Here is a 24,913-nt window from a genome sequence, read left to right on the forward strand (position 1 = left end):
AAGAAATGGATAATTTCCTGGACATTTACACTCTTCCAAGACTAAACCAGGAAGAAGTTGAATCCCTGAATAGACCAATAGCAGGCTCTGAAATTGACGAAATAATTAATAGCCTACCAACCAAAAAGAGTCCAGGACCAGACAGATTCAGTCGAATTCTACCAGAGGTACAAGTAGGAGCTGGCACCATTCCTTCTGAAACTATGCCAATCAATAGAAAAGGAGGCAATCCTCCCTAACTCATTTTAGGAGGCCAACATCATCCTGATACCAAAGCCTGGCAGAGACACAACAAAAAAAGAGAATTTTAGACCAATATCCCTGAGGAACATCGATGCAAAAATCCTTAATAAAATACTGGCAAGCCGAATTCAGCAACACATCTAAAAGCTTATCCACGATGATCAAGTGGGCTTCATCCCTGGGATGCAAGGCTGGCTCAACATACACAAATCAATAAATGTAATCCAGCATATAAACAGAACCAAAGACAAAAACCACATGATTATCTCAATAGATGCAGAAAAGGCTTTTGACAAAATTCAACAGCCCACATGCTAAAAACTCTCAATAAATTCAGTATTGATGGAACGTATCTCAAAATAATAAGAGCCATTTATGACAAACCCACAGCCAATATCATACTGAATGGGCAAAAACTGGAAGCATTCCCTTTGAAAACTGGCACAAGACAGGGATGCCCTCTCTCACCACTCCTATTCAACATAGTGTTGGAAGTTCTGGCTAGGGCAATCAGGCAAGAGAAAGAAATCAAGGGTATTCAGTTAGGAAAAGAAGAAGTCAAATTGTCCGTTTGCAGATGACATGATTGTATATTTAGAAAACCCCATCATCTCAGCCCAAAATCTCCTTAAGCTGATAAGCAACTTCAGTGAAGTCTCAGGATACAAAATCAATGTGCAAAAATCACAAGCATTCTTATACACCAGTAACAGAAAAACAGAGAGCCAAATCATAAATGAACTCCCATTCACAATAGCTTCAAAGAGAATAAAATACCTAGGAATCCAACTTACAAGGGATGTAAAGGACCTCTTCAAGGAGAACTACAAACCACTGCTCAGTGAAATAAAAGAGGACACAAACAAATGGAAGAACATACCATGCTCATGGATAGGAAGAATCAATATTGAGAAAATGGCCATACAGCCCAAGGTAATTTATAAATTCAATGCCATCCCCATCAACCTGCCAATGACTTTCTTCACAGAATTGGAAAAAACTGCTTATAAAGTTCATATGGAACCAAAAAAGAGCCCACATTGCCAAGACAACCCTAAGTCAAAAGAACAAAGCTGGAGGCATCACGCTACCTGACTTCAAACTATACTACAAGGCTACAGTAACCAAAACAGCACGGTACTGGTACCAAAACAGAGATATACACCAATGGAACAGAACAGAGTCCTCAGAAATAATACCACACATCTACAACCATCTGATCTTTGACAAACCTGAGAGAAACAAGAAATGGGGAAAGGATTCCCTATTTAATAAATGGTGCTGGGAAAATTGGCTAGCCATAAGTGGAAAGCTGAAACTGGATCCTTTCCTTACTTCTTATACGAAAATTAATTCAAGATGGATTAGAGACTTAAATGTTAGACCTAATACCATAAAAACCCTAGAAGAAAACCTAGGTAATATCATTCAGGACATAGGCACGGGCAAGGACTTCATGTCTAAAACACCAAAAGCAACGGCAACAAAAGCCAAAATTGACAAATGGGATCTAATTAAACTAAAGAGCTTCTGCACAGCAAAAGAAACTACCATCAGAGTGAACACACAGCCTACAGAATGGGAGAAAATTTTTGCAATCCACTCATCTGACAAAGGGCTAATATCCAGAACCTATAAAGAACTCAAACAAATGTACAAGAAAAAAACAAACAACCCTATCAAAAAGTGGGCAAAGAATATGAACAGACATTTCTCAAAAGAAGACATTCATACAGTCAACAGACACATGAAAAAATGCTCATCATTACTGACCATCAGAGAAATGCAAATCAAAACCACAATGAGATACCATCTCACACCAGTTAGAATGGTGACCATTAAAAAGTCAGGAAACAACAGGTGCTGGAGAGGATGTGGAGAAATAGGAACACTTTTACACTCTTGATGGGAATGTAACCTTGTTCAACCATTGTGGAAAACAGTATGGCGATTTCTCAAGGATCTAGAACTAGAAATACTGTATGACCCAGCCATCCCATTACTGGGTATATACCCAAAGGATTATAAATCATGCTGCTATAAAGACACATGCACACGTATGTTTACTGCGGCGCTATTCACAATAGCAAAGACTTGGAATCAACCCAAATATCCATCAGTGACAGACTGGATTAAGAAAATGTGGCACATATACACCATGGAATACTATGCAGCCATAAAAAAGGATGAGTTTGTGTCCTTTGTAGGGACATGGGTGCAGCTGGAAACCATCATTCTCAGCAAACTACTGCAAGAACAGAAAACCAAAGATTGCATGTTCTCACTCATAGGTGGGAATTGAACAATGAGATCACTTGGACACAAGAAGGGGAACATCACACACCGGGGCCTATTGTGGGGAGGGGGAAGGAGGGAGGGAAGGCATTGGGAGTTATACCTGATGTAAATGGCGAGTTGATGGGTGCTGACGAGTTGATGGGTGCAGCACACCAACATGGCACATGTACCCTAGAACTTATAGTATAATAATAATAAAAAAAAAAGAAAATAGACTCAGAAAACTTCAATTTCTTTGTACAGAGACACAGAGTTCTTGAAAGGCAAAGAACTTAGCCATTAATTCCTAATTCTAAACCCTATACTTCTTCGATACCATCAAAATACCTGAGAATAAATGTATACATTAATTTGTGAAATCTCTAGCAACCATTTTGTTGATGTCTAAAAGCCTCCATAATAGAAACACTGTATCTATTAAAGAAATTCACTTACTGGGGTCCAAGAACCATGTCGCCATTGTGCCATCTTTTCTATGAGAGCAGTTGGTAATGAAGTGGTCTTAAGTTTAGAAATAAATGGGCAAGGTGTAAGTACACAGTTCTGTTCAGAAGAAAAATGGATATCGTAAAACATTAAGTAATGACTGATTTGTATAAAATCTAATACTTCATTTCTTCTGTATGTCTCAAGAACAGTTCTATACTAAATTACAAATTGGTAATATGAATGTTTTCATCTTCAAAAGCACTAACTACAGTATTGTCAAGTGTCCGTAGTGGATAATGACTGAATCCTAAAGTTTGGACCATTCTGTCTGATGGCTGAAAAGGAAAAGAGCATCAGTCCTTTAAAAATACTGCTCAGCTGAAACATTCTGAATGGACACAGAACTCTGCCTTAAAAAGCACAATATACTTTAGGAGTTCACGATATTTATAATAATAGATATACTCCTTCTTCAGTTCAAAGAATTGAAGTTCACAAGTTAAATGAGTGAGCCCTCAGCAGATAAGGAGTAAAAAAAAAAATTTCATTAATAAAGCTACAAAGCTGGCAAAAACAAGAACAACAAATTCTATTTTTTTTCCCTCTCTCTCTCACATACACGTTTTTAAGGCATACAAGTTTAAGTGGAAAAAAATAAGTAAAGAAATAATTTTAACACATCAACAATCTTTCTGTCTCGTAAATCTTTTTGTTTGTAAACCATGATTCTTTTTACCTGTCTGTCGCTGGGGCGACTAGCTTCATGGCATTCTGTGTCTTCTAACACTGCACTAACTAGCTCATTGACACATTTAACATCTCGCATCTGATACCCATGTCCACATGTGGTTGTGCACTGAAAGAAGAATATAAATAGATATTTAAAAAACATTGTTTTCCAAAAGTTACATAAACTTCTATTTTCTTAACGAATATCCTGTTAATAATATACTTCCAATAATCTTTTTATCAGTCCTTTATTTCAGATTTAAGACTTAAAAAGAGCAAAGTCAATAAATATGCATATTTATTCAAATTTAGTAAATGCCAATCAAATATTGAAGTTAACCAAACTGTACAACAATTAATGTATCCTAAAAAGTTGTCATATAAAAATATAAATAGAGGCCTGATATTTTAGAAACAGTCAATATGATTTAAGGAAACTAAATACTTTTCAAACACCACCTAGTGTTTGCATGTCATTTAATATACTAAGTAAATTTTAAAGAGACAAAGAAGGAACAGCATATGATAAAGTTAAAGGGAAAATGAGAGAAGGCTTCCTGTCAATTGTGGCAACCTCTGCAGAATAATAAGCTACTCCATCCTCATCCAGCCTGATCATTGCTCATCCTGCAGACTCCTAGCTGCCTGTTCAGCAAAACATCTAAACAATGCCTATCCTAAAAACAATAAAGATATCAATGCAGACACAGAGATGAAAATATTTATAATCTAAATAAAGCTGATAAAAGCATAAAGTCTGTAGCATTTTGGTTAACAAAAGGGAGTTCAAAAGCAAAGCTGAAATATTTATTACAGCAAAATTAGCAGTACTGTCAACATGTTACACATAAAGGTTCACATTTCAGGGTTGTTGTTTTTTTAATAAATCAAGCCAAATTCCATTGCACCCACTAAGGGAGGAGTAAATATAACACAACTTTTGTGTTATTCTGTAAAGATAGATCAAATTAGAAAAACCCGTATCATATACTCACAGGACCCCATGGTCCTACTTGCCAGGAAGCACATGTATGAAGTTCACATGGACTCAGAGATTCAGGTTTGGTACTTGAGTTACAGAAGCCATCACTCAAGTGATCTTCATTCAGCTGACACCATACCTGCCGCTGCTTTATTCCTTTACCACATGTAACAAGGCACTGTAAGAATACAACTGATCATTGTTTATTTGTAGCATTAGTCAACACAAATGCCTTAAAATGATGCAATGATCAATTTGCATAGGAAAATACAGTTGAAAAACCATTCCCAAATGCATTTTCCCTCACTGCTCCAGAAATATTCACTGGGTAAAATCAGCCTGCCCCTAACTTCTGCTGATAATTCCCACTGAAACATCCATTTATCCTAGAAACAAAGGTGCAAAACTAACCTTAGAATAAGTATTCATCCCAGGCTGCCGTGGACCCTGGCACTTTCTTATGCAAAGGCTTATAGATTAAATGTCAGTTAGTGTTATTGCTAGTCAGATATTGTAAATAGTATAATGACAAACTATCTTGTACATTTCTTTTTTTTTTTTTTTTGAGACAGAGTCTCACGCTGTCACCCATGCTGGAGTGCAGTGGCCAATCTCAGCTTACTGCAGTCTCTGCTCACTGATACCTCCATCTCCCAGACTCAAGCAATCCTCCCACCTTAGCCTCCTGAGTAGCTGGGTCCTCCCACCTTAGCCTCCCGAGTAGCTGGGACCACAGGTGTGTGTCACCACACCCAACTAAGTTTCACTATGCTGCTCAGGCTGGTCTCGAACATCTGAGCTCAAGCAATCTTCCCACCTCAGCTTCCCAAAGTGTTGGTATTACAGGCATGAGGCACTGTGTGCCTGGTCTGTCTTGTAAATTTCTGATTGCCTTGATAATAGTTATTTACAAAATGATGAAATAAATTTAAGCACTTTTAAATTTTGTAAAGTCTTAGATTACAAAGCTGTACTAACACCATATTTTAATAGTTCCAAACCTCATGTGTTTAATGTACCTCGCTCCATTCACTAGCAGCCCAACTGGGACAGGAAAATTCATTGCAATTCTCTCTCGTCACTCGGGACAGTTCTTCGCATTCATTGTCAGCAAGACGATGGCCAAAGTTATTCATACAATAAGATTCTCGAGACCTTTCCCCTCCTCCACAACTCCTGGAACACTGATTTAAAAAAAAAAAAAGTGGTAACTAATGGAAAAAAATCAGATTTTCAACAAAACTGTACTTTAGAGTAACATAAATATGTGATTAGAAAAAAAAGGGGCAACATTTTTTAAGCAATCATTTTTATTGTACCTGAGACCATTCTGAAAAATGCCATCTTGTGAAGACACAGTTACCACGGCATAGTTCTCGGGTAGGAGGTTTAAGTTGGTCACCACAGTAGTGGTCATCCACTTGAACAGTCTGTCCTTTATGAATGGAATACTTCATGCAATGGATGTCCAAGGTTCTATATCCTTGACCACATTGGGTTGAACATTCACTTTTGCCAGTAACATGCCACCTTGAAAAAAGATGTTATTATACTTAGGAGGTATATTACATAATTAAAAACAGGTTCAAAGACACTCATGCATTCAGTTTTTAAAATTCTAAGAGTTGATGGACAAATCACCAGGAAGCCAGCATTGTACTACTGACCTCATGCCAGCATTTAGTGGCAGCTTTGGAGGTGCATCCAAGGAACCCCAGGCTTCCTCAAAAACCTTTGAAAACAACTGGTTTAGATCATGATTACCCAATTACTTAGCAGCAGATTTAAGACAATAACTGCATATATCTGACTCCCAATCAGGTAGTTTCTCCCTATGCAATCCCTCTATAAGTATTTTGATTTTATGACCAGGGAATGTCTAGGAATTTGACTACATAGATGAAAATGAAGCATTTAAAAAGTTAACTAGTTTTTGTAAAGTACACCACACTTTCTCATTAATTCATGTAATCTATATTTAGACATGTTTCCAGGGAAAACATATTTTCCACAAGTAAAAATGTTAGTTATAGCCAAATTATCCCAGTTGTAGTCTAGCATTCATCAATGTGAGGGCACCCGAATAACAAAGCACAGAATTCACGAAATTCATTTTCATCCCTAATTGCATTTCAAGAATTTCACTGTGCTTCCTTTTACTACTATGTAGTGGATTCAACTTACACAGGCAGTTCTACTACTGTGCTTTTGCTGTGTCGTCAAACATCATCATAAATATATAGAAATTCTCATCAAGTGAAAGAGGTTCTGGCCATACCTGAATGTTAAAAGGTACCTGCTACAATGCTGAAAATAAATGTATAAATATGATAGATGGACTCATTGTATACCATGTCACTCCAAGATAAATCACGCACACACACACACACACATACACACACAAAACCCAAATAACAAGAAATTTAAATTAGAAGTATAAACTTCCTGTCATGATCTAGGATCAATTTCCCTGAAGTTTAATGGACAAAATACTGATAGAATATCAAGGAAATCAATCAATTTGATTTCTCCAATTCCCAAACTTCAGAAGTTTACTGGTTCATTAATTCAGTGGAAAATAACAAATCATGCTACAAAATTTACTGTTTCAGACCTTTAAATCATCCGATTACAATTTACTTGTATTTATTTACAGACAACATTGCAACCTTTTTCTACACAAAATGTTGAGGCCTATATACTGGTATTCAGAAAACACTATGAATGAAAATTCAAATCAATTATGTACTGAGTTTTACTATAAATTAGTGAGCCTGAAATTTTTTCATGGCAGGGCAGATGATGAGTAATAATTATATGTCCACTCTGTGTCAGTCACTGTGTTAGACATTTTAATCTTAGCTCACTTATTAATCTGGTTATATTACATATTATTTCTCTTTTACCTTAGTTCACAGTCTGTATTGCAACTTTGAGTAACAAATGATGGAAGTGGCAATTGGTCACATTTTTGATCAGACACAACACTATGATCACTCTTATGTATGCAAGTTATTTTTCTTCGCTGAAGACCTTGGCCAAAGTCAAATGAAAATAAAAAACGAAAGAAAAATTCACAGTTAGATGTTCCATAATTATGTAATTCTGCTAATAGTTTAAAGGAGCCAGCTAAGCAAGTAAAAATTTCCAATGCAACATACAGGATATACCAGTATATTAATCTAGTGAGGAATGGCTTTTTATAATAAGTAAGCTGAATCCTGAATGACTGAGGAGTTTGCTTAATGAAGAGATGTACAGAAGATGGGACAGGCATTGGAATAAAAAGAAATTCACTACAGTGGGATAGAGTGGTTGTTGGTGAATAATTGAGTAGCTGAGGACAATGCTGTTGCTATACAGTACACTATAGTACTGTCATCCATCAGCTACCTCAGCTACTCCCCTTTCCCTGCAAGAGGATTACACATCTCTATTGCTACAATGTTACAGTAGCTTCCTGTAGGAGAAGAACTCTTTCCTGTCCATCGGCATCAGGCTTTTTATCAACTGACTGAAAAGGAATATGACCTATTCCAGTCCCACCCAGCTCTCTTTCCTTTTTCCCTCTGCCTCCAGAACATCATTTCCCAGATAGAACTGATCTTTCTGCCTGGAAACATGAAAGAAAAAGGCATAGATGACAAAAAGATCAGTGTTTGTCACTGGTTGTGGGGGAAGGAAGGAAGAATAAATAGATGAAGCACAAGAGATTTTTAGGGCAGTGAAACTACTATGTATGATATTATATTGGTGAATACATGCCATTATACATTTGTCAAACCCAGAGAATTTTCAACACAAATAGTAAACTCTAATGTAAACTATGGAGTTTAGTTAATAATAATGCATCAAAATTGGCTCATCAATTGCACAAATGTGCCACACTAATGCAAGATGTTAATAATAGAGGAGTGTGGAGAATGGCAGAGGGAAGATGGATAAATATGCAAACTTTCTGTACTTTCTACTCAATTTTTCAGTAAACCTATAACTTCTCTAAAAAAATAAAGTCTATTGAAAAAAAAAAAAAAACATGGACACAGATACCAACTTGGAGTAGAGCCATAGCAAATTAGCAGCCAAAACATGATATGAGCAATAAATAAACCTTTATTGTTCCAAGCCATTAAGATTTGGTGGTTGTTTGTATGCAGGATAACTACAGCAAAAGCAAACTAAGAGAAGCAGTCATAACTGACCAGACTCATTTGAACTTTATGCTTTCTGCAATAAGGAGACAGTAAAGAGTTTAAGCAGTCAGTGACATGAACAAATTTCTGTTTTATCAAAGTTCAACTTTGTGCTTCCACTTAACTAAACATGATCATATATGTTATCTTTGCTCCTTCCTAAATATCTTTTGAAATAACTATGAGAAATTCTGAAAAGGCACAAATCTAAAAGAACAAAAAAAGAAAAGAAAAAAGAAACAGCAAGAAAAGGAAATTTTGAATATGAAAAGTAGATGGAAATAACTATTTAACAGAACCAAGGAAGATGAAACCTAAGCCTGCAAAGTGGGAAAGTAAATCACAAACAAATCATTCATGACACAGAACCCAAGAAAGGCCCAGGAATGGAAAATAGCAGGTTCCTCTGACAGAGTGAATGTGTGAGGGGTAGGCCTGAAATAGTAAAGAATTAATTGAAAATTATTTAAAAAGAACGGTTAGACTACTAGCTTCCTCGTTGAGAGCAGCACTGTTCAATGAAAGCAGAATGTGAATCACATCTGGAACTTTATATTTTCTAGTAGTCACGTTAAAAAAAAAACAGCTAAATTAATTTTTGTAACCTTCATGTTTAGCCCCAAATATATAAAATATGATCATTTGAACATATCAATATAAAATTATTAATAATATATTTTACATTCTTTTTTCATTCTAAGACTTCCAGATTTAATATGTAGTTAACACTTATAGCACATTTCAATAGATTAGCCACATGTGACTACTGGCTACCATATTGCACAGCATAGCTCTAGAAAAAGTAAATTTGAGGGCATAAGACACAGCTGAGAAAAGGTGGGAACACACTCTACTGAAACAAGGTGGCTAAGTAAAGTTCCCTACACTTAATGATGTGATCCCAGCCCATTCAGCTCGCAATCTCCTGCTGGCACCATGCCAACTTCTGTTATCCCGCAGCACCCTCATGACAATCAGAAGATGAGAGAATTCCTCTCTTGCAGGACTGTTGAACTCAAGAAAAAAGATCAACTGACAATAACATTTGAGACTTCTCTCCAATGACATAAGAGAGGGCTACTTAATGACCAAGTTACTCTATAATGAAACTTCTAGTTAACTTGTGTGACCCACAGAGGACTTTCAATCAGAATTTTAGTACTTTTAAAATATGAACAAACAGCACAAGATCAGTAGACATTTTAGGAAAGCCTCTAACACACACGAAAAAGGTAAAATAAACAAAAACAAAATAGAACTAGGATGAAACACGTGTAAGTGAGGGAGCAGAAGAAAACTTAAGGACTATGATTAATACACTCAGAGATATGATAGAAGGCAGTACATTCATAAAACCAAAGCAAGATGTTATGAGAAGAAACATTAAGAAAACAATGAAATTGAGAGAATAAATTAGAAAATTAATAGCAGTTTAGGAATGTGAACACCCAAATAATACTAGTTTCCCAAAGATAAAAGAGAAAAGTTAATGTGAGGAAGTAATCTAAGAACATGATAAAATTTATCAAGACAAAGATTTATATTTCTAAATTGGAATGGCATCTTAATTACCTAGAAAAATAGATGGGAAAAAAACCCAAATCAATGCACATTGTCCTGAAATTTCATACCACTAGAATTAAAGAGAGGATCCACAAAACTTCCAGAATACAACATGCCATGTACAAGCACAGGAAATTGGAAAACAAGCCAGAAAACAAGGCTTTCAAAATTCTAAAGAAAAACAATCTCTATTTATACCAGTTGAACTACTGATCGAGCATGAGAATATAGTTATGCCATTTTCAGATATGAAAGGTCTCAAAAATCTACTTTTCTTCTGAAGAAAACACTGAGGAATGTGTTCCACCCAATGAAAGAAGTAAATCAAAAAGAGGGATTGATAGGATTTAGAAAATAGGGAATCTAACACAGTAAAATACCGAAGAGAATTCCCAGGACAATAACGAAGGGACATCTCAAGATGACAGGCATTAAACAAGCCTAAAAAGCAACATGAACAAATTAAAGAAAAGAGGGCCACAGTAGCCAGAGGTAAAGAAAAAGTGAAGGAATAATCAAATTGATAGATTCTATAATATGCTTGAAAATATTAAGACAAAATGTGTAGTTCTGACAAAAAGTTTAAGGACCGATACCTTTCAGTACACAGAAACAAACAAAATGGAGGGAATTTAACTTTAGAGAAACTAAAAAAATTACACAAAAAAAGGGAACGTAATCATAGTTCACTATGTGGTAAAAGAAATAAGTTGCTTTTCCCCTGCACGTGATTGTTTAAGAGAACTCTCCTGCTTCGGACTCCCAAATCATCTCTCACCACATTTGTCCAAACTTCCATTTTGAATCTTGTTATTCTTGGTGTGTTCACCGCATTTTAAAATGTTCTTTCATTCTCCTGTTGCTGGAATTTCTCCTTCTAACTCCCTATATCCATGGTCACAGACGAGTTTACCCACTCAAGTTGAAATGCTGATCCCAGCTTCCCAAATTCCAATTCTCTTCTAAAAGCATATGCAGGACCTTTCTGTCAAAATAAATTCTTCCTTCTATGTTAACCGAAGCTCTGTGTTTTCTACTCTAGCATTTATACCAGTCTATCTCACATCATATCCTTGTATCTCTCCACTGAGACACTGCTAAAACAGGAACAATTGTTCCCATGAATTCATTCTGGGAAGCACTGTCTAGATGCCACAGGACCAAGATTGTGCCTCTTCTTGAATAGGGCACCACAGTTCCTTTGGCACCTCGCCAGGTCAGATGGTAGACTGTTCTTTACATTCTCACCATCTTTTGTCATTGGCTCTGGCTGCGTGCTTTCTATGATAAGCTCATCTCCACATGGTTCTGAGCTTCTTTTGCCCTGACCCACTCATGCCCTAATTCCCAAACTGTTTCTCTATTCTTCATGAAAACTTTTCTTCCATTCTACACAAAATTCTCTCTCATCAGCTTCAATCTCCTCAAAAACTGTTCCCTCCACCTTTTCTGAGGTCCACACTGTGCATATCTATAGTACTGTATTTACCATTTTATTAATAAATTAACATATATATTCATGCACCTGTTTCAAGCACTAGAATAAAACCTGAATGCAGAATTGGGATAATCTGAATGTATTCCCTCAATAAATACTTACTGCATTGAACATAATATTATACAATTAAATATTCATAATTACAGACTGCAGACTCTAGTCTTCCCACTTTTTTCCCCTACTACAAATTGCCCTGCTGTTCCTACTCTGCTCCTTTTCTCACTCTATTTCTTTCCATTTTTCATGCCATCTACACAATTATACTTTCTAGTGGTCAGGGAAAGAAAATAAAAAGATGAAAGAATGTTTGCTATCTCAACAATAAAAGAGGAAGCCAGGTTGTTGAGAAAGACTGTGTGGAGATGAGTGGAAGAAAACGCAGCTATTTCACCAGGAAGCAGGATATATATAAGTTAGAGAAACTTTCTGTGGCTGTGAAAAAGAGAACGAGAATGGGAAAGTAAAAGAACAGTAACAGACAGAGAAGGGTGAAAAGAGTAACATTAAATAATGCTGTTAAGTGTAAGAAACAGAAAGAATTAGTGAAAAAAGTAGAAAAGAAAACAAGATTGAAAACCTTTATATGTCAGTGTGGGATATGTGTATGGACAGTGGGGAGGAGTCCATAGGCAGCAAAGACTCAAAAGTACACAAAATGATGACAGAATGCAGTCAATCTTTTGTCCTTTATTGAATGCCAGCGTACCTTGACACATTTTGGTACAGCCTTCCCATGGTCCATAGGGGTCCCATGTGAACAGCTCGCTCCACTCTTCCAAAGGGATATTGAAGGAATAACGTACATCAGGGTTGTATAAATTACCCACACATAACACCTCAATAAGAATACAAAAGAACGTACAATTAATTCATAAAAAATATTCTTAAGATATCATTTTATATTTGATAACGTTAAGCACTTAACCAGCAGTTTACTAATATAATTAAATTTAAGTGTTATTATTGATGACTGAGAATTTACCTGCAAAATAAGTTCTTTCTCTTGTCGATTAGTACTATTAATTCTTTCAACTGAGTTGTTTGATCCACTGTATTCAATAACAGTTCTTGTTCCTTGCACATTGACTTCTTTCTTTGATCTACTTAGAACAAAATTTCCATTGAAAAGAAAATTCCCTTCAGCGTCAGATAATGCTGTAAAAGAATAATGAAATAGTAACACCAATCAACAATACAGAAAATACTTGTTTAACTTTTTTTTTCTTTTTTTTTTTGAGATGGAGTCTTGCTCTGTCTCCCAGGCTGGAGTGCAGTGGCACGATATCGGCTCACTGCAACCTCCACCTCTTGGGGTCAAGCAGTTCTCCTGCCTCAGCCTCCCGAGTAGCTGGGATTACAGGCATGCACCACCACGCCCAGCTAATTTTTGTATTTTTAGTAGAGACGGGTTTTCGCCATGTTGGCCAGGCTGGTCTCGAACTCCTGACCTCAAGTGATCCACCCGCCTCGGCCTCTCAAGTGCTAGGATTACAGGCGTGAGCAACCGAGCCTGGACTTGTTTAACTTTTAAAGTTCAAACTTTTTTTGAAATTAAAGAATGCAAATGTAAATTAATGTTGAGGAAATAAACTTTATTTTACTATAATGTGGGATTTTATCAATAAGTTGGGTAACTTTAGCACATCAGCCAAAGATATTAAAATAAGTTCACTCTATACGTTTATATCTCAGATGGTCATCTTCTTTCATGAGGCATGTAGCTTCAGAACAAGAAGTGGGAAAGCAGAAAGAAGTCATGACCCCAGCAGACGGATTAGTTCAATCATCCTGGTCATCAATGGTAGGGAAAGAAGGAGCAGCCAGACTGCTGCATCATTCCATTTATGCCTATCTTAGAAAAAAGGTACAAAGCTTTAAAACTCTAGGGTCAACATTCTAGGAGACCATGCAATGACTATGCCATTCTCTATACAAACGTCTAGATCCTTCATAGAAAAGCCCTGTATCCCTGTTAATACATACGTGGATATCTGCTTTTCAGAATAATACTCCTATTTCCCTCTCTGTTCATGTTCCCTTCTTGTTCTCTTTTTCCCAGTGACAGACATTAATATATGCCTATAGAATATGTATATGTTTGTAATTATTTATATGTTATATATACAAATAGACAATTATATAGTATGTATTAGAAATGCTATTTTTTAAATATAAAATTACATGTCACCCACAATTATGCAGTAGTAAAAAGAAATGAATGTAGAGTTAAAACAATGGATTTAAGTTTAAGTTGTTGCCATTAATGTCTGTGTAATCTTGGATAAACCTCATACTCAGTTTCCTAAACTGCCTAATAGAAATAATAAAAATTTCTATTTCAGTCTTTTAGTCAAGATCAAGTTTGAAAAATGTTTGTAGGTGTGTGAATTGTAAAGTACTGTGCTATTTATTTTTAATTTTCAAGAGGATGTGTAATATCTAAAATTTTACACTACAAGAACCCCCATATTAATCAAATACTTTTTTGCTTGCTTTACTTAAGTTATACTTTTCAGTGGAAGAATAACCTTTTCGGAAAACATTTGTTTGGCATTCCAGGAAACCTCACCGAAAGCACACAATTATCTATGGCTAAACTTTCTAATATAAATACAACACCCCTCTGAAAAAGCAGTATTTAAGGGATTATTGTAAAATAAATTTGGTATTTCTGTGTATATGTAGACTAGTATAACTGTCTTTATGAATTACACTGAATTCAGTGAGGAACAAACAAAGTTCTATATTTAGTCTGTGACATAGAAATTCCTCTATTTAAGAATCTGTGCTTTATCAGATGTGGCTAGGTCTATTTAAGGGATTATTGGTTCTGTTAAACCTAAGGGAAATAAACAAAACCTTACTGGCTTAGAAAAAAAAAAAAAAACTACACATTTCACTACTTTTAGTTACCAAACTTCATAAATATAAGTGTTTTAAAAATTCCTTCTATTGACATCACACGTCTATTTTACTCACTTCGACCTAGACTTTGATATTTCCATTTGTAATTCTCTCAAAAAGTATACTGATACTTTATTGGTAAGCATTTCTTTCTTTTTTTTTTCTTTCTTTTTTTTTTTTTTTTTTTTTTTTTTTTTTTTTTTTTGAGACAGAGTTTTGCTCTTGTTGCCCAGGCTGGAGTATAATGGCACAATATCAGCTCACTGCAACCTCCACCCCCTGATTCAAGCGATTCTCCTGCCTCAACCTCCCGAGTAGCTGGGATTACAGGCACCTGCCACCATGCCCGGCTAATTTTTGTACTTTTAGTAGAGACGGTGTTTTGCCATGTTGATCAGGCTGGTCTCGAACTCCTGATCTCAGGTAATCCGCCCGCCTTGACCTCCCAAAGTGCTGGGATTACAGGCGTGAACCACCATGCACGGCCAACATTTCTAATTTTTAAAGTTGAGAAGAACCTGTGATCCAATCCCAGATCGATATATTTGTCTACATTTGGAATCTAAGTGATACCTATTAAATTATTTATTTCCAATATGGTAGCATATATCTATGTATACGTACTGAAGTAATATTTTTAGCATGAGGAAAAGAATTCCAACTAAATGTAAAAGGCTAATAATTCTAACTATTTACACTTGATTTTAATAAAATATTTTGCATTTTTTATTAAGGTGAAACTGATACAAAATTAACCATCGTTAAATGAACAATTCAATGGCATTTAGTGTATTCACAATGACGTACAACCATCACCTCTATCTAGTTCCAAAACCTGTTCACCCCAAAAGGAAACCTTGTACCCATTAAGGAGTTATTCCCTTTACATTTGACTTTATAGTTCCAAATGCAATTCCTGAGATAGGCTGTTCATTATAGATTCAGATTGCCAGTTACACAGGTTAATTATTTGAGTCAATAGTCCACATCTTATTAATGTACAGCAGATGCTTTCTCAATATCAGCTCTGCACCATTACCTACCTACTCCAGCTTGGTGAATTATAGATAACTCACTATTAAGATATTTCTAAGGCAGAAGGAAACGATTTTTAAAGCATCCTTTTCATATTTGTGTCTAAAGTGAAATTCTTTAAGCCTGAAAGCTAATTTCTAAAAATAAATAACATAAATTAAGTTTATACTTTAGAAATAGCTAACAGACAATATATTGTGACTATATTCATTAACATATAAAAACGTGAAACCACAGTTCTTTTTCTGACTTTTTTAAATACAAGAGCTTTTAAAAACCTGTATTTAAATACTTTAGCTACATAGTAAAAAAAAAGAAAAAAAAATTAAGAAAACTATTTAAAACACTTAACCCCAAAGAATTCTATAACTAATGTTAGACAAAATGATAGAAGAGTATTTTATTCTAAATACACATGCAACTAATTGAATATAACTTCTGGTTATCTAAACTATTCACATGAGAAAAAAACTGAAGACAAATTATTGTTCAGAATTTCATTTTTTTTTTTTAAGTAATACATTTTGGACTGCTTAAGAACATATGTATAGGGAGCCCTAAGCTCAGTATGAAATGAAATTGCATGTTTGCTAAAGGGACTCTTGTTGCCTTCCAAGAATTTACATAAACTACAGACATCCATGAAATTGCAAAGAGCCACATACTGGCTGTTGTTTATGAGAAATGTTTACCAAGGTAACTGTCATCTGGTTGTCCAGAATAGCTGTACTGACGAATGTCAATGTTTGTTGCTCCTGCAGGAATCTTTACAACAACATTATAACCTGCAATATAATTTTACATATGTTAAATTTCACAAAAAGCAGATGACCCAGAGGTTATTACTGCTGAATGAATGAAAAATATGAATACCATAGTCAGACCTAATTTTGTTGTGTCTTTACAAAATTACACAGTGGTTATTCCTTTTGAGTCAGTACATTACACAAATTGCTGAAGATTGAGAAAAAGTGGTTGTTGTCTAGAAACAGAGTTTAAGATTCTTAACTTTTCCTAATCTTTTCCTACTTCTAATATTCTTAATATAGAATGGAATAAAGCTAGTATTTTAGCTCCTGAGACACTTAGTTCACATATTCACTTTTAAGCTTAGTTAATGCTTTTGTATTTTATACTGGGAAAAAATAGAGGATTTCAAATATAATTCATAAGTCCAGGAGATATTAAAATAATTGGTCATTGCTATGATATGTTCACATAGCCTCAGTAAATAGCAAAATAATAAAATTTTTCAGTTTCATTATTGAAAAATCATAAACAAGAAAAAGTTTAAAGCTCAAGTTTTTCTTGAGCTTTTAGTTTATAGTATAAGCAGGAACCCCTTTATCTATTCCCCAAATTTTACATTATTTTTACAAGAATACTAATAAACTTGTTATGAGAAAAGTAAAAAGTTTACTCAAGTGAAACGAATGTAGTATTTCCATTTTATGAGGCCAAATTCGGCAACATTGGCGCTGGTCAAAAGAGGAAACATTTTATCTAACATATATTAAGAAAAAACGTTTTCATGAAACTAAAAACACATTCCATAGTTGTCCAAATACTCAGGTTTTTAAATATACAGTTAGTTATACTCTAAGGATATTATTCTAAGTTTTTCCTTTTCCTTATTTATTAGGATTTCCCCCTATTTAATGAGTAAAAGAAGTAATTTTTCTCATACACTACCTTTGATAAATATGGAATTAACTTAAGAAGACAGTTTAAAAAGAGTTTAAATTTACAACCCTAATGTCAGACTATCTTGCATGTGTTTTAGAGCAGCCTTATTTATATCTAAGGCATCACATTTTTAGTGTAAGATGGTAAATAGTTTCATGATTCGGCATACACTATATGCATACTGGTTGTAGGTTATTGACCTACAAGAATATTTTAATTAACCACCTTTTCACTATAAAATATTCTCACCCACTACTTTTACTATTTATGTCTTTACTGTTTATTATATTTTTTTCAAGAAAGCAAGCCAAAGGCATTGCAAAAGTAATAAGATGAAGGCTACCACCAGGGGGCAGAAATGTGACAAATGCTAATCAGACCTTGCAAATAAGTTTAACACATTGTTCTATTTGCAAACTGATTAATGCACAGTACAATTTTCACAAGATTATATATTTGATCTTAATTTGGTTCATGTGGCTTTATCCTGGAAAAAACATTTTTCAGTAAATACAGACTGTAATAAGTATGTGCCATGCATTATATAAGGGAATCAAATGTGTGTAGCTCTCAAGAAATAACTAGAAAAATCATATATCAAATCATCGAGTAACCGAGATTCATAAATATCAGAGTATAAAATGTACTGTTTTACACATACATGAAAACATAAATATTAAGTTTTAAATTATACTGTTTTAATGGAAGTAAGTAACAATTTGAACACACATGAACACAATTTAAAGCTGAATGATAAGACTGTAAAAAAATAGGCTAGAACTTGAGAATCGTTTTGTCAAGATCTGCACCCATAAAGTGGCACAGCGTGGCCTTTGTTGATAAACTGCTCTCACTTCACTGACAGATATTTTCTGATGTCTTGAATATAGCAACAGTGATCCCACAGTGACAGCTAACGCTGGAAAAATTCTACAATGCAATTTTAACTACAAGATGTAGAAGAAACACAGAAGACAAAGGTGAATGGAATTGACAGGTCAAAGGGTACAAAGAAAAACTCCTTCCAGGAATGTTTGAGAGTGCCTGGTTACGTACATCCTTGCCAATATTAGGTATTATGATACTTCAAAATCTTTGTCAATTGATTTAATTCAAAATAATATCTTGAGACGGGCGGATCACGAGGTCAGGAGATCGAGACCATCCTGGCTACCATGGTGAAACCCCGTCTCTACTAAAAAATACAAAGATTAGCCGGGCGCACTGGTGGGTGCCTGTAGTCCCAGCTACAGGCTGAGGCAAGAGAATGGCCTAAACCCGGGAGGCGGAGCTTGCAGTGAGCTGAGATCCGGCCACTGCACTCCAGCCTGGGCGACAGAGCGAGACACCATCTCAAAAAAAAAAAATCTTGTTAAAAAAAAATAGGCTAGGTGTGGTGGTTCATGCCTGTAATTTCAGGACTTTGGGAGGCCGAGATGGGAGGATCCCTTGAAGCTAGGAGTTTAGACCAACCTAGCAACACATTGAGACCCATCTCTACACACACACACAAATTAACTAGGCATGGTGGTGAGCACCTGTAGTTCTAGGTACTGGGGATGAGGAGGTGGAAAGACTGCTGGAGCCCAGGAGTTCAGAGTTGCAATGAGCTATGATTGTGCCACTGTACTCCGGCCTGGCCAACAGAGTAACACCCTGTCTCTAAATAAATAAATGAATAAATAAGGTTGTAAGAAATAAATTTAATTTGCAAAGAAGGTTTTAAAGATCTGCTTTTATTATCATAAAAACAAAAAATCTTGCCCAGAAAACATTACAATGGAAAATATCTTACATATTCTCATGATTTTTTGGAGAAAAATTAAATCATGGCCAATATGTGATCGAGATACTGCCTGGAAAATCAAATGTGACAATAATTCTGAAACATTTAATTCAGAAAAATATTTAAGTTAATGGTTTCATCCTTCACCTTCAATCAACATTTTCTATGTACTATTAATAAGAAGTGTAACAGGCCAAGCCATACCAAAAAAAGAAAGTGATTCAAGTAATGAAAATATTTGAAAGCAAGTTTCCTGGAAAAAAATCACAAATATATACATTTTAGGTTATAGGGAAAGAAAGCATTTCATTATGGGAGGATTATTCACATATCACACATCACAGTCAAACAGCACTGAATTTACTCTAATAAATGCACCTAATACATTTTTAAGAATCAGATTTGCCTGGGGCAGGTGAATTCATTAATCAAGGATACATCTGGTCTAATACAGTATTTAATTTTTTTATATTTAGGAAATTTTTCCTTAACAATCATTTTGGACTAATGGCATAGAGTAGGACAAAACAGTAACAAAGGATTACTATTACACATTCTTTACAGACTCCATTATTATACTAAATAAAAGGGAAAACTAGAAACAAATACACAACTTACCATAATGAGAACTGTTGAAGACACCTGTTATTGTCTTGCATGAAGAGTTGTCCCCACCACACACTCCACATTTGTCTATCTTGGCACTGGAGTTTAACACGTGATCACAACCAGCTGCCTTCAAGACACAATTACAATCAATATTATAAGAATGACTAATTATGAAGAAAAGAGAGAAGATCCAAATACATATAATCAGAAATGACAAAGGGGATTTACCACTGACCCCACAGAAATACAAATAACTCTCAGAGACTACTATGAACACCTCTATGCACATGAACTAGAAAACCTAGAAGAAATGGATAAACTCCTGGACGCATACACCCTCCCAAGACTGAAGGTGGAAGAAAGAGATTCCCTGGACAGATCAATAATGAGCTCTGAAATGGAATCAGTAATAAGTAGCCTACCATCCAAAAAAAAGCCCAGGACCACACTATTCCCAGCTGAATTCTACTAGGTGTACAAACAAGAGCTGGTACCATTCCCACTGACACTATTTTAAAAATTGAGGAGGAGGGACTCCTCCCTACCTCATTCTATGAGGTCAGCATCATCCTGATACCAAATCCTGGCAGACATACGACAAAAAAATAAAACTTTAGGCCAATATCCTTGATGAATACTGATACAAAAATCTTCAAAAAATACTTGCAAACCAAATCCAGCAGCAAATCAAAAGCTTATCCACCACCATCAAGTAGACTTCATCCCCAGGGTGCAAAGTTGGTTCAACATACACAAATCAACAAATGCAGTTCATCACATAAACAGAACAAAATACAAAAATCACATGATTATCTCAACAGATGCAGAAAACGCTTTCAATAAAATTCAACACCCCTTCATGTTAAGAGCTCTTCATGAAGTAGGCATTGAAGCAACATACCTCAAAATAATAAGAGTGATCTATGACAAACCCACAAAGGCTATTATACTGAATGGGGGAAAGCAGGAAGAGTTTCCCTTGAAAACTGGCACAAGACAAGGATGACTCTCTCACCACTCCTATATAACATGTACTGAAAGTCTGGAACAGTACAATCAGGGAAAAGAAAGAAAGAAAGGGCATCCAAATAGAAAAAGAGGAAATCAAACAATCCCTGCTGGTTGATGACATGATTATATATCTAGAAACTCCACAGTCTCGACCCAAAAGCTCCTTAACCTGACAAACAACTTCAGCAAATTTGCAAGATACAAAATCAATGTACAAAAATTAGTACCATTCCTACACACCAATAATAACCAACTTGAGACCCAAATAAGGAAGACAATCCCTCCACAATGGCCACCAAAAGAATAAAATACCTAGGAATACAGCTAACCAGGGAGGCGAAAGATCTCTACAATGAGAATTATAAAACACTGCTCAAAGAAATAGAGATGACACAAACAATGAAAATATTCTAAATATTCTATGCTTACAGATGCGAAGAACTAATATCATTAAAATGGCCATACTGCCCAAAGCAACATATACATCCAATGCCATTTCTATAAAACTACCATTGATATTCTTTACAGAACTAGAAAAAACTATTTTAAAATTCATATGGAACCAATAAAACAGCCTGAATAGCCAAAGCAATCCTAACCAAAAAGAACAAAGCTGAAGGCGTCATGCTATCCAACTTCAAACTATACTACAAGGCTACAGTAACCAAAACAGCATGGTACTGGTACAAAAACAGACACACATACCAATGGGGCAGAATAGAGAGACCAGAAGTAAGTCCACACAGTTACAACCATCTGATCTTCAACAAAGCTGATCAAAACAAGCAATGGAAAAAGGACTCCCTATTCAATAAATGGTGCTGAGATAAATCGTTAACCATATGCAGAAAAGATTGAAACTGAAAACCTTCCTTATGTCGTATAAAAAAATCAACTCATGATGGATTAAAGACTTCAATGTAAAACCCCAAACTATAAAAACCCTGGAAGACAACCTAGGCAATACCATTCTGGACATAAGAACTGGTAAAGATTTCATGATGAAGAAACCAAAAGCAATTGCAACAGCAAAAACTGGAAAATGAGATTTAGTTAAATTTAAGAGCTTCTGAACAGCAAAAGAAACTATCAACAGAGTAAATAGGCAATCTACAGAATAGGGGGAAATATCTTCAAACTACACATTTGACAAAGGTCTATTATCCAGCATCTATAAGAAACTTAAATAAATTTACAAGAAAAAAAAAAACATTAAAAAGTGAGCAAAGAACATGAACAAATATCTTTTAAGAGAAGACATACATGCAGCCAACAAGCATACGGAAAAAGTGCAATATCAATGATCATTAGAGAAATGCAAATCAAAACCAAAATAAGATAGCATCTCACGCCAGTCAGAATGACTATTATTAAAAAGTCAAAAAATAACAGATGCTGGAAAGACTGCAGAAAAGAGAATGGTTATACACTGTTGGTGGGAGTGTAAATTGGTTCAACCACTGTGGAAAGCAGTGTGGAGATTCCTTAAAGAGCTAAAAACTGAACTACCATTCAACTCAGCAATCCCATTACTGGATATATACCCAAAGGAATATAATTCGTTCTACCATAAAGACACATGCAGGTGTATGTTCATTGCAGCACTATTTACAATAGCAAAGACATGAAATGAACCTAAGTGTCTACTAATGGTAGACTGGATAAAGAAAATGTGACACATATACACAAAGGAATACTGTGCAGCCATAGAAAAGAATAAAATTATGTCCTTTATAGGAACATGGATGGAGCTGGAGGTCATCCTCCTTAGCAAACCAACACAGGAACAGAAAGCCAAATATTACACGTTCTCACTTATAAGTGGGAGCTAAATGATGAGAACACATGGGCACAAAGAGGGGAACAACACACACTGCGGCCTGTTGAGGGTGGAGGGTGGGAGGAGGGAGAGGATCAGAAAAAGTAACTATTGGATACTAAGCTTAGTATCTAGATGATGAAATAATCTGTAAAACAAAACCCTATTACACGAATTTACCTGTATAAAATCTTGCATATAGACCCCTGAACCTAAAATAAAAGTTAAAAAAAAAAAAGAATGACCAACTATAAGAATGGTACTTTAAAGTTTACAAAGTTCTTTTCACAAATATCCTTTCAATTACCAGGAGATTCAGTACAACAGAATTGTTTCAAAATATGTATTCATCTTGTTGTATGTCAATATTTTCACATATCTATTTACATGGTCTAAAAAGTCATGTTTATTAAAGGGTCATCCACAGACCTCCTGCATCAACATCACATGGGGTGGTATTTAAAAAGACAGATTCCCAGATCTTCTGAATTATAATACCTGGAAATAAAATCTAGGAATCTGCATTGTAACACTGACATTGATTCCAATATACACTGTCATTTGAAAACCGCTCTTAAAAGAAAAGTAATTCAAAGAGACTAAAGAATGAGTATGTAAGTAACACATTAGAATACTCCAAAAAGATGTCTTTCATAGTTATTATTTTAACTCATGACCTTAGAACGCTGCAAATAATCTTAGTTTCAAATAAATATTTAAAAGCAACATTTTCTCTAAAACTAATACCCAGCATAACAGTGCTTATTTTAAAAACTGAATGAATATGCAAGTAGACGGCTTGTTCCAGAAATTTCAAAAGAACAAATGCAGCTCCCTCTCCATGAAGAAGCTGTCCTCTGCATACGTTGCAATAACTCTTTCCGTTGTTTGGAATGGCCCTCTAAATTTAGTGATCAGTAAAGAAAATTTCTTAAGCCTCGTGAATTTTTTTATATACAAGGCAGATGTTTTCAAAATCAAAACTTTAAGTATATATTTTCTGAAAGTAGTATGCCTCTATATGTTCAGATAATCTTCATCATAACTTTTGCATTTTGATATGACTTTAAGCTGCTAATTTAAAGCACAATTTTTTTGCAGGCCACTGAATAACCTTTTCAGTATTTAAGCTGTTTCCAATTTAAATTATTTTAACTCTCTTTGAACATCTCATTAGCTCTTTGGGTGAAGGGCCTTTATCACCCGGATAAGGTAATAGAGACTTGTTTACGGAGAGATTAAGTTTGCCCTATAGAGCTCCACTTTAACCAAAGGAATAAGTTCATAAGATTATACTTATATTTTTAATTATTTTTTACTGTTTATTTTTAAATTGACAGATAACATTGTATGTTTTTATCATGTACAACATGATGTTCTGAAGAATATCAATACATTAAGGAATGGTTAAATCTAGCTAATTAACAAATGCATAATAACCTCACGTAGTTATCATTTTTGTGGTGATAGCACATATCCACTAAAAATAGAACTACCATATGATCCAGCAATCTCACTACTGGGCACATATCCAAAGGAAATGATATTAGTATATTAAAGAGAGATCTACACTCCCATGTTTATCACAGCTCTATTCACAATAGCCAAAATATTAAATCAACCTAAGTGTCCATCAGTGGATGCATGGATTTAAACGATGTGGTTTATATACAAAATGGTATATTATTCAGCCATAAAGAAGAGGAAACCCTGCCATTTGTGACGACATGGATCAATCTGGAGGACATTATGTTAAATGAAATAAGCCAGGCACCAAAAAACAAATACCATATGATCTCATTTATATGTGGAATCTAAAAAAGTTGGTCTCATAGAAGTACACTTACTATATTCTTTAGACCACATTCACTAGCCTAGTTCTCAAACTTGCCATCCATTCTCAAGATTGCCATTGCAATGTTTGTGCTTTTACTCAGCATCTCATCAGCTCTGACCTAGACCACCTGTCTCCAATCTTCTAAATCCAATATTTTGAAGATTCCAATAGGCAAACTGAATCACATCTCTCCCTTGACTTCAAATGCTTCTATGTGTTTCCAAGGAGTTAAGAAAAAAAAAGTGCATTTGACAACCATCTGCTGGTCCCTAACTCCAACTCTGCTCCCAT

At 35.1% G+C, this 24,913-nt stretch overlaps 1 protein-coding gene across 1 annotated transcript in view; it reads right to left on the reverse strand.

The window, feature by feature from the left end:
- Positions 1 to 24,913, reverse strand: part of ADAMTS20 (ADAM metallopeptidase with thrombospondin type 1 motif 20) — a 216,070-nt gene that overhangs the window by 93,007 nt on the left and 98,150 nt on the right. Inside the window, 10 exon segments of the mRNA NM_001110539.3 lie at positions 2,977 to 3,084; positions 3,707 to 3,826; positions 4,695 to 4,859; positions 5,701 to 5,865; positions 6,001 to 6,211; positions 7,588 to 7,714; positions 12,642 to 12,771; positions 12,918 to 13,090; positions 16,567 to 16,659; positions 19,965 to 20,082. Of these exon segments, the coding sequence (NP_001104009.3) occupies positions 2,977 to 3,084; positions 3,707 to 3,826; positions 4,695 to 4,859; positions 5,701 to 5,865; positions 6,001 to 6,211; positions 7,588 to 7,714; positions 12,642 to 12,771; positions 12,918 to 13,090; positions 16,567 to 16,659; positions 19,965 to 20,082 (1,410 nt within the window).

This window comes from Macaca mulatta, chromosome 11, assembly GCF_049350105.2.
Source record: "Macaca mulatta isolate MMU2019108-1 chromosome 11, T2T-MMU8v2.0, whole genome shotgun sequence".
Taxonomy (NCBI): Eukaryota; Metazoa; Chordata; class Mammalia; order Primates; family Cercopithecidae; genus Macaca; species Macaca mulatta.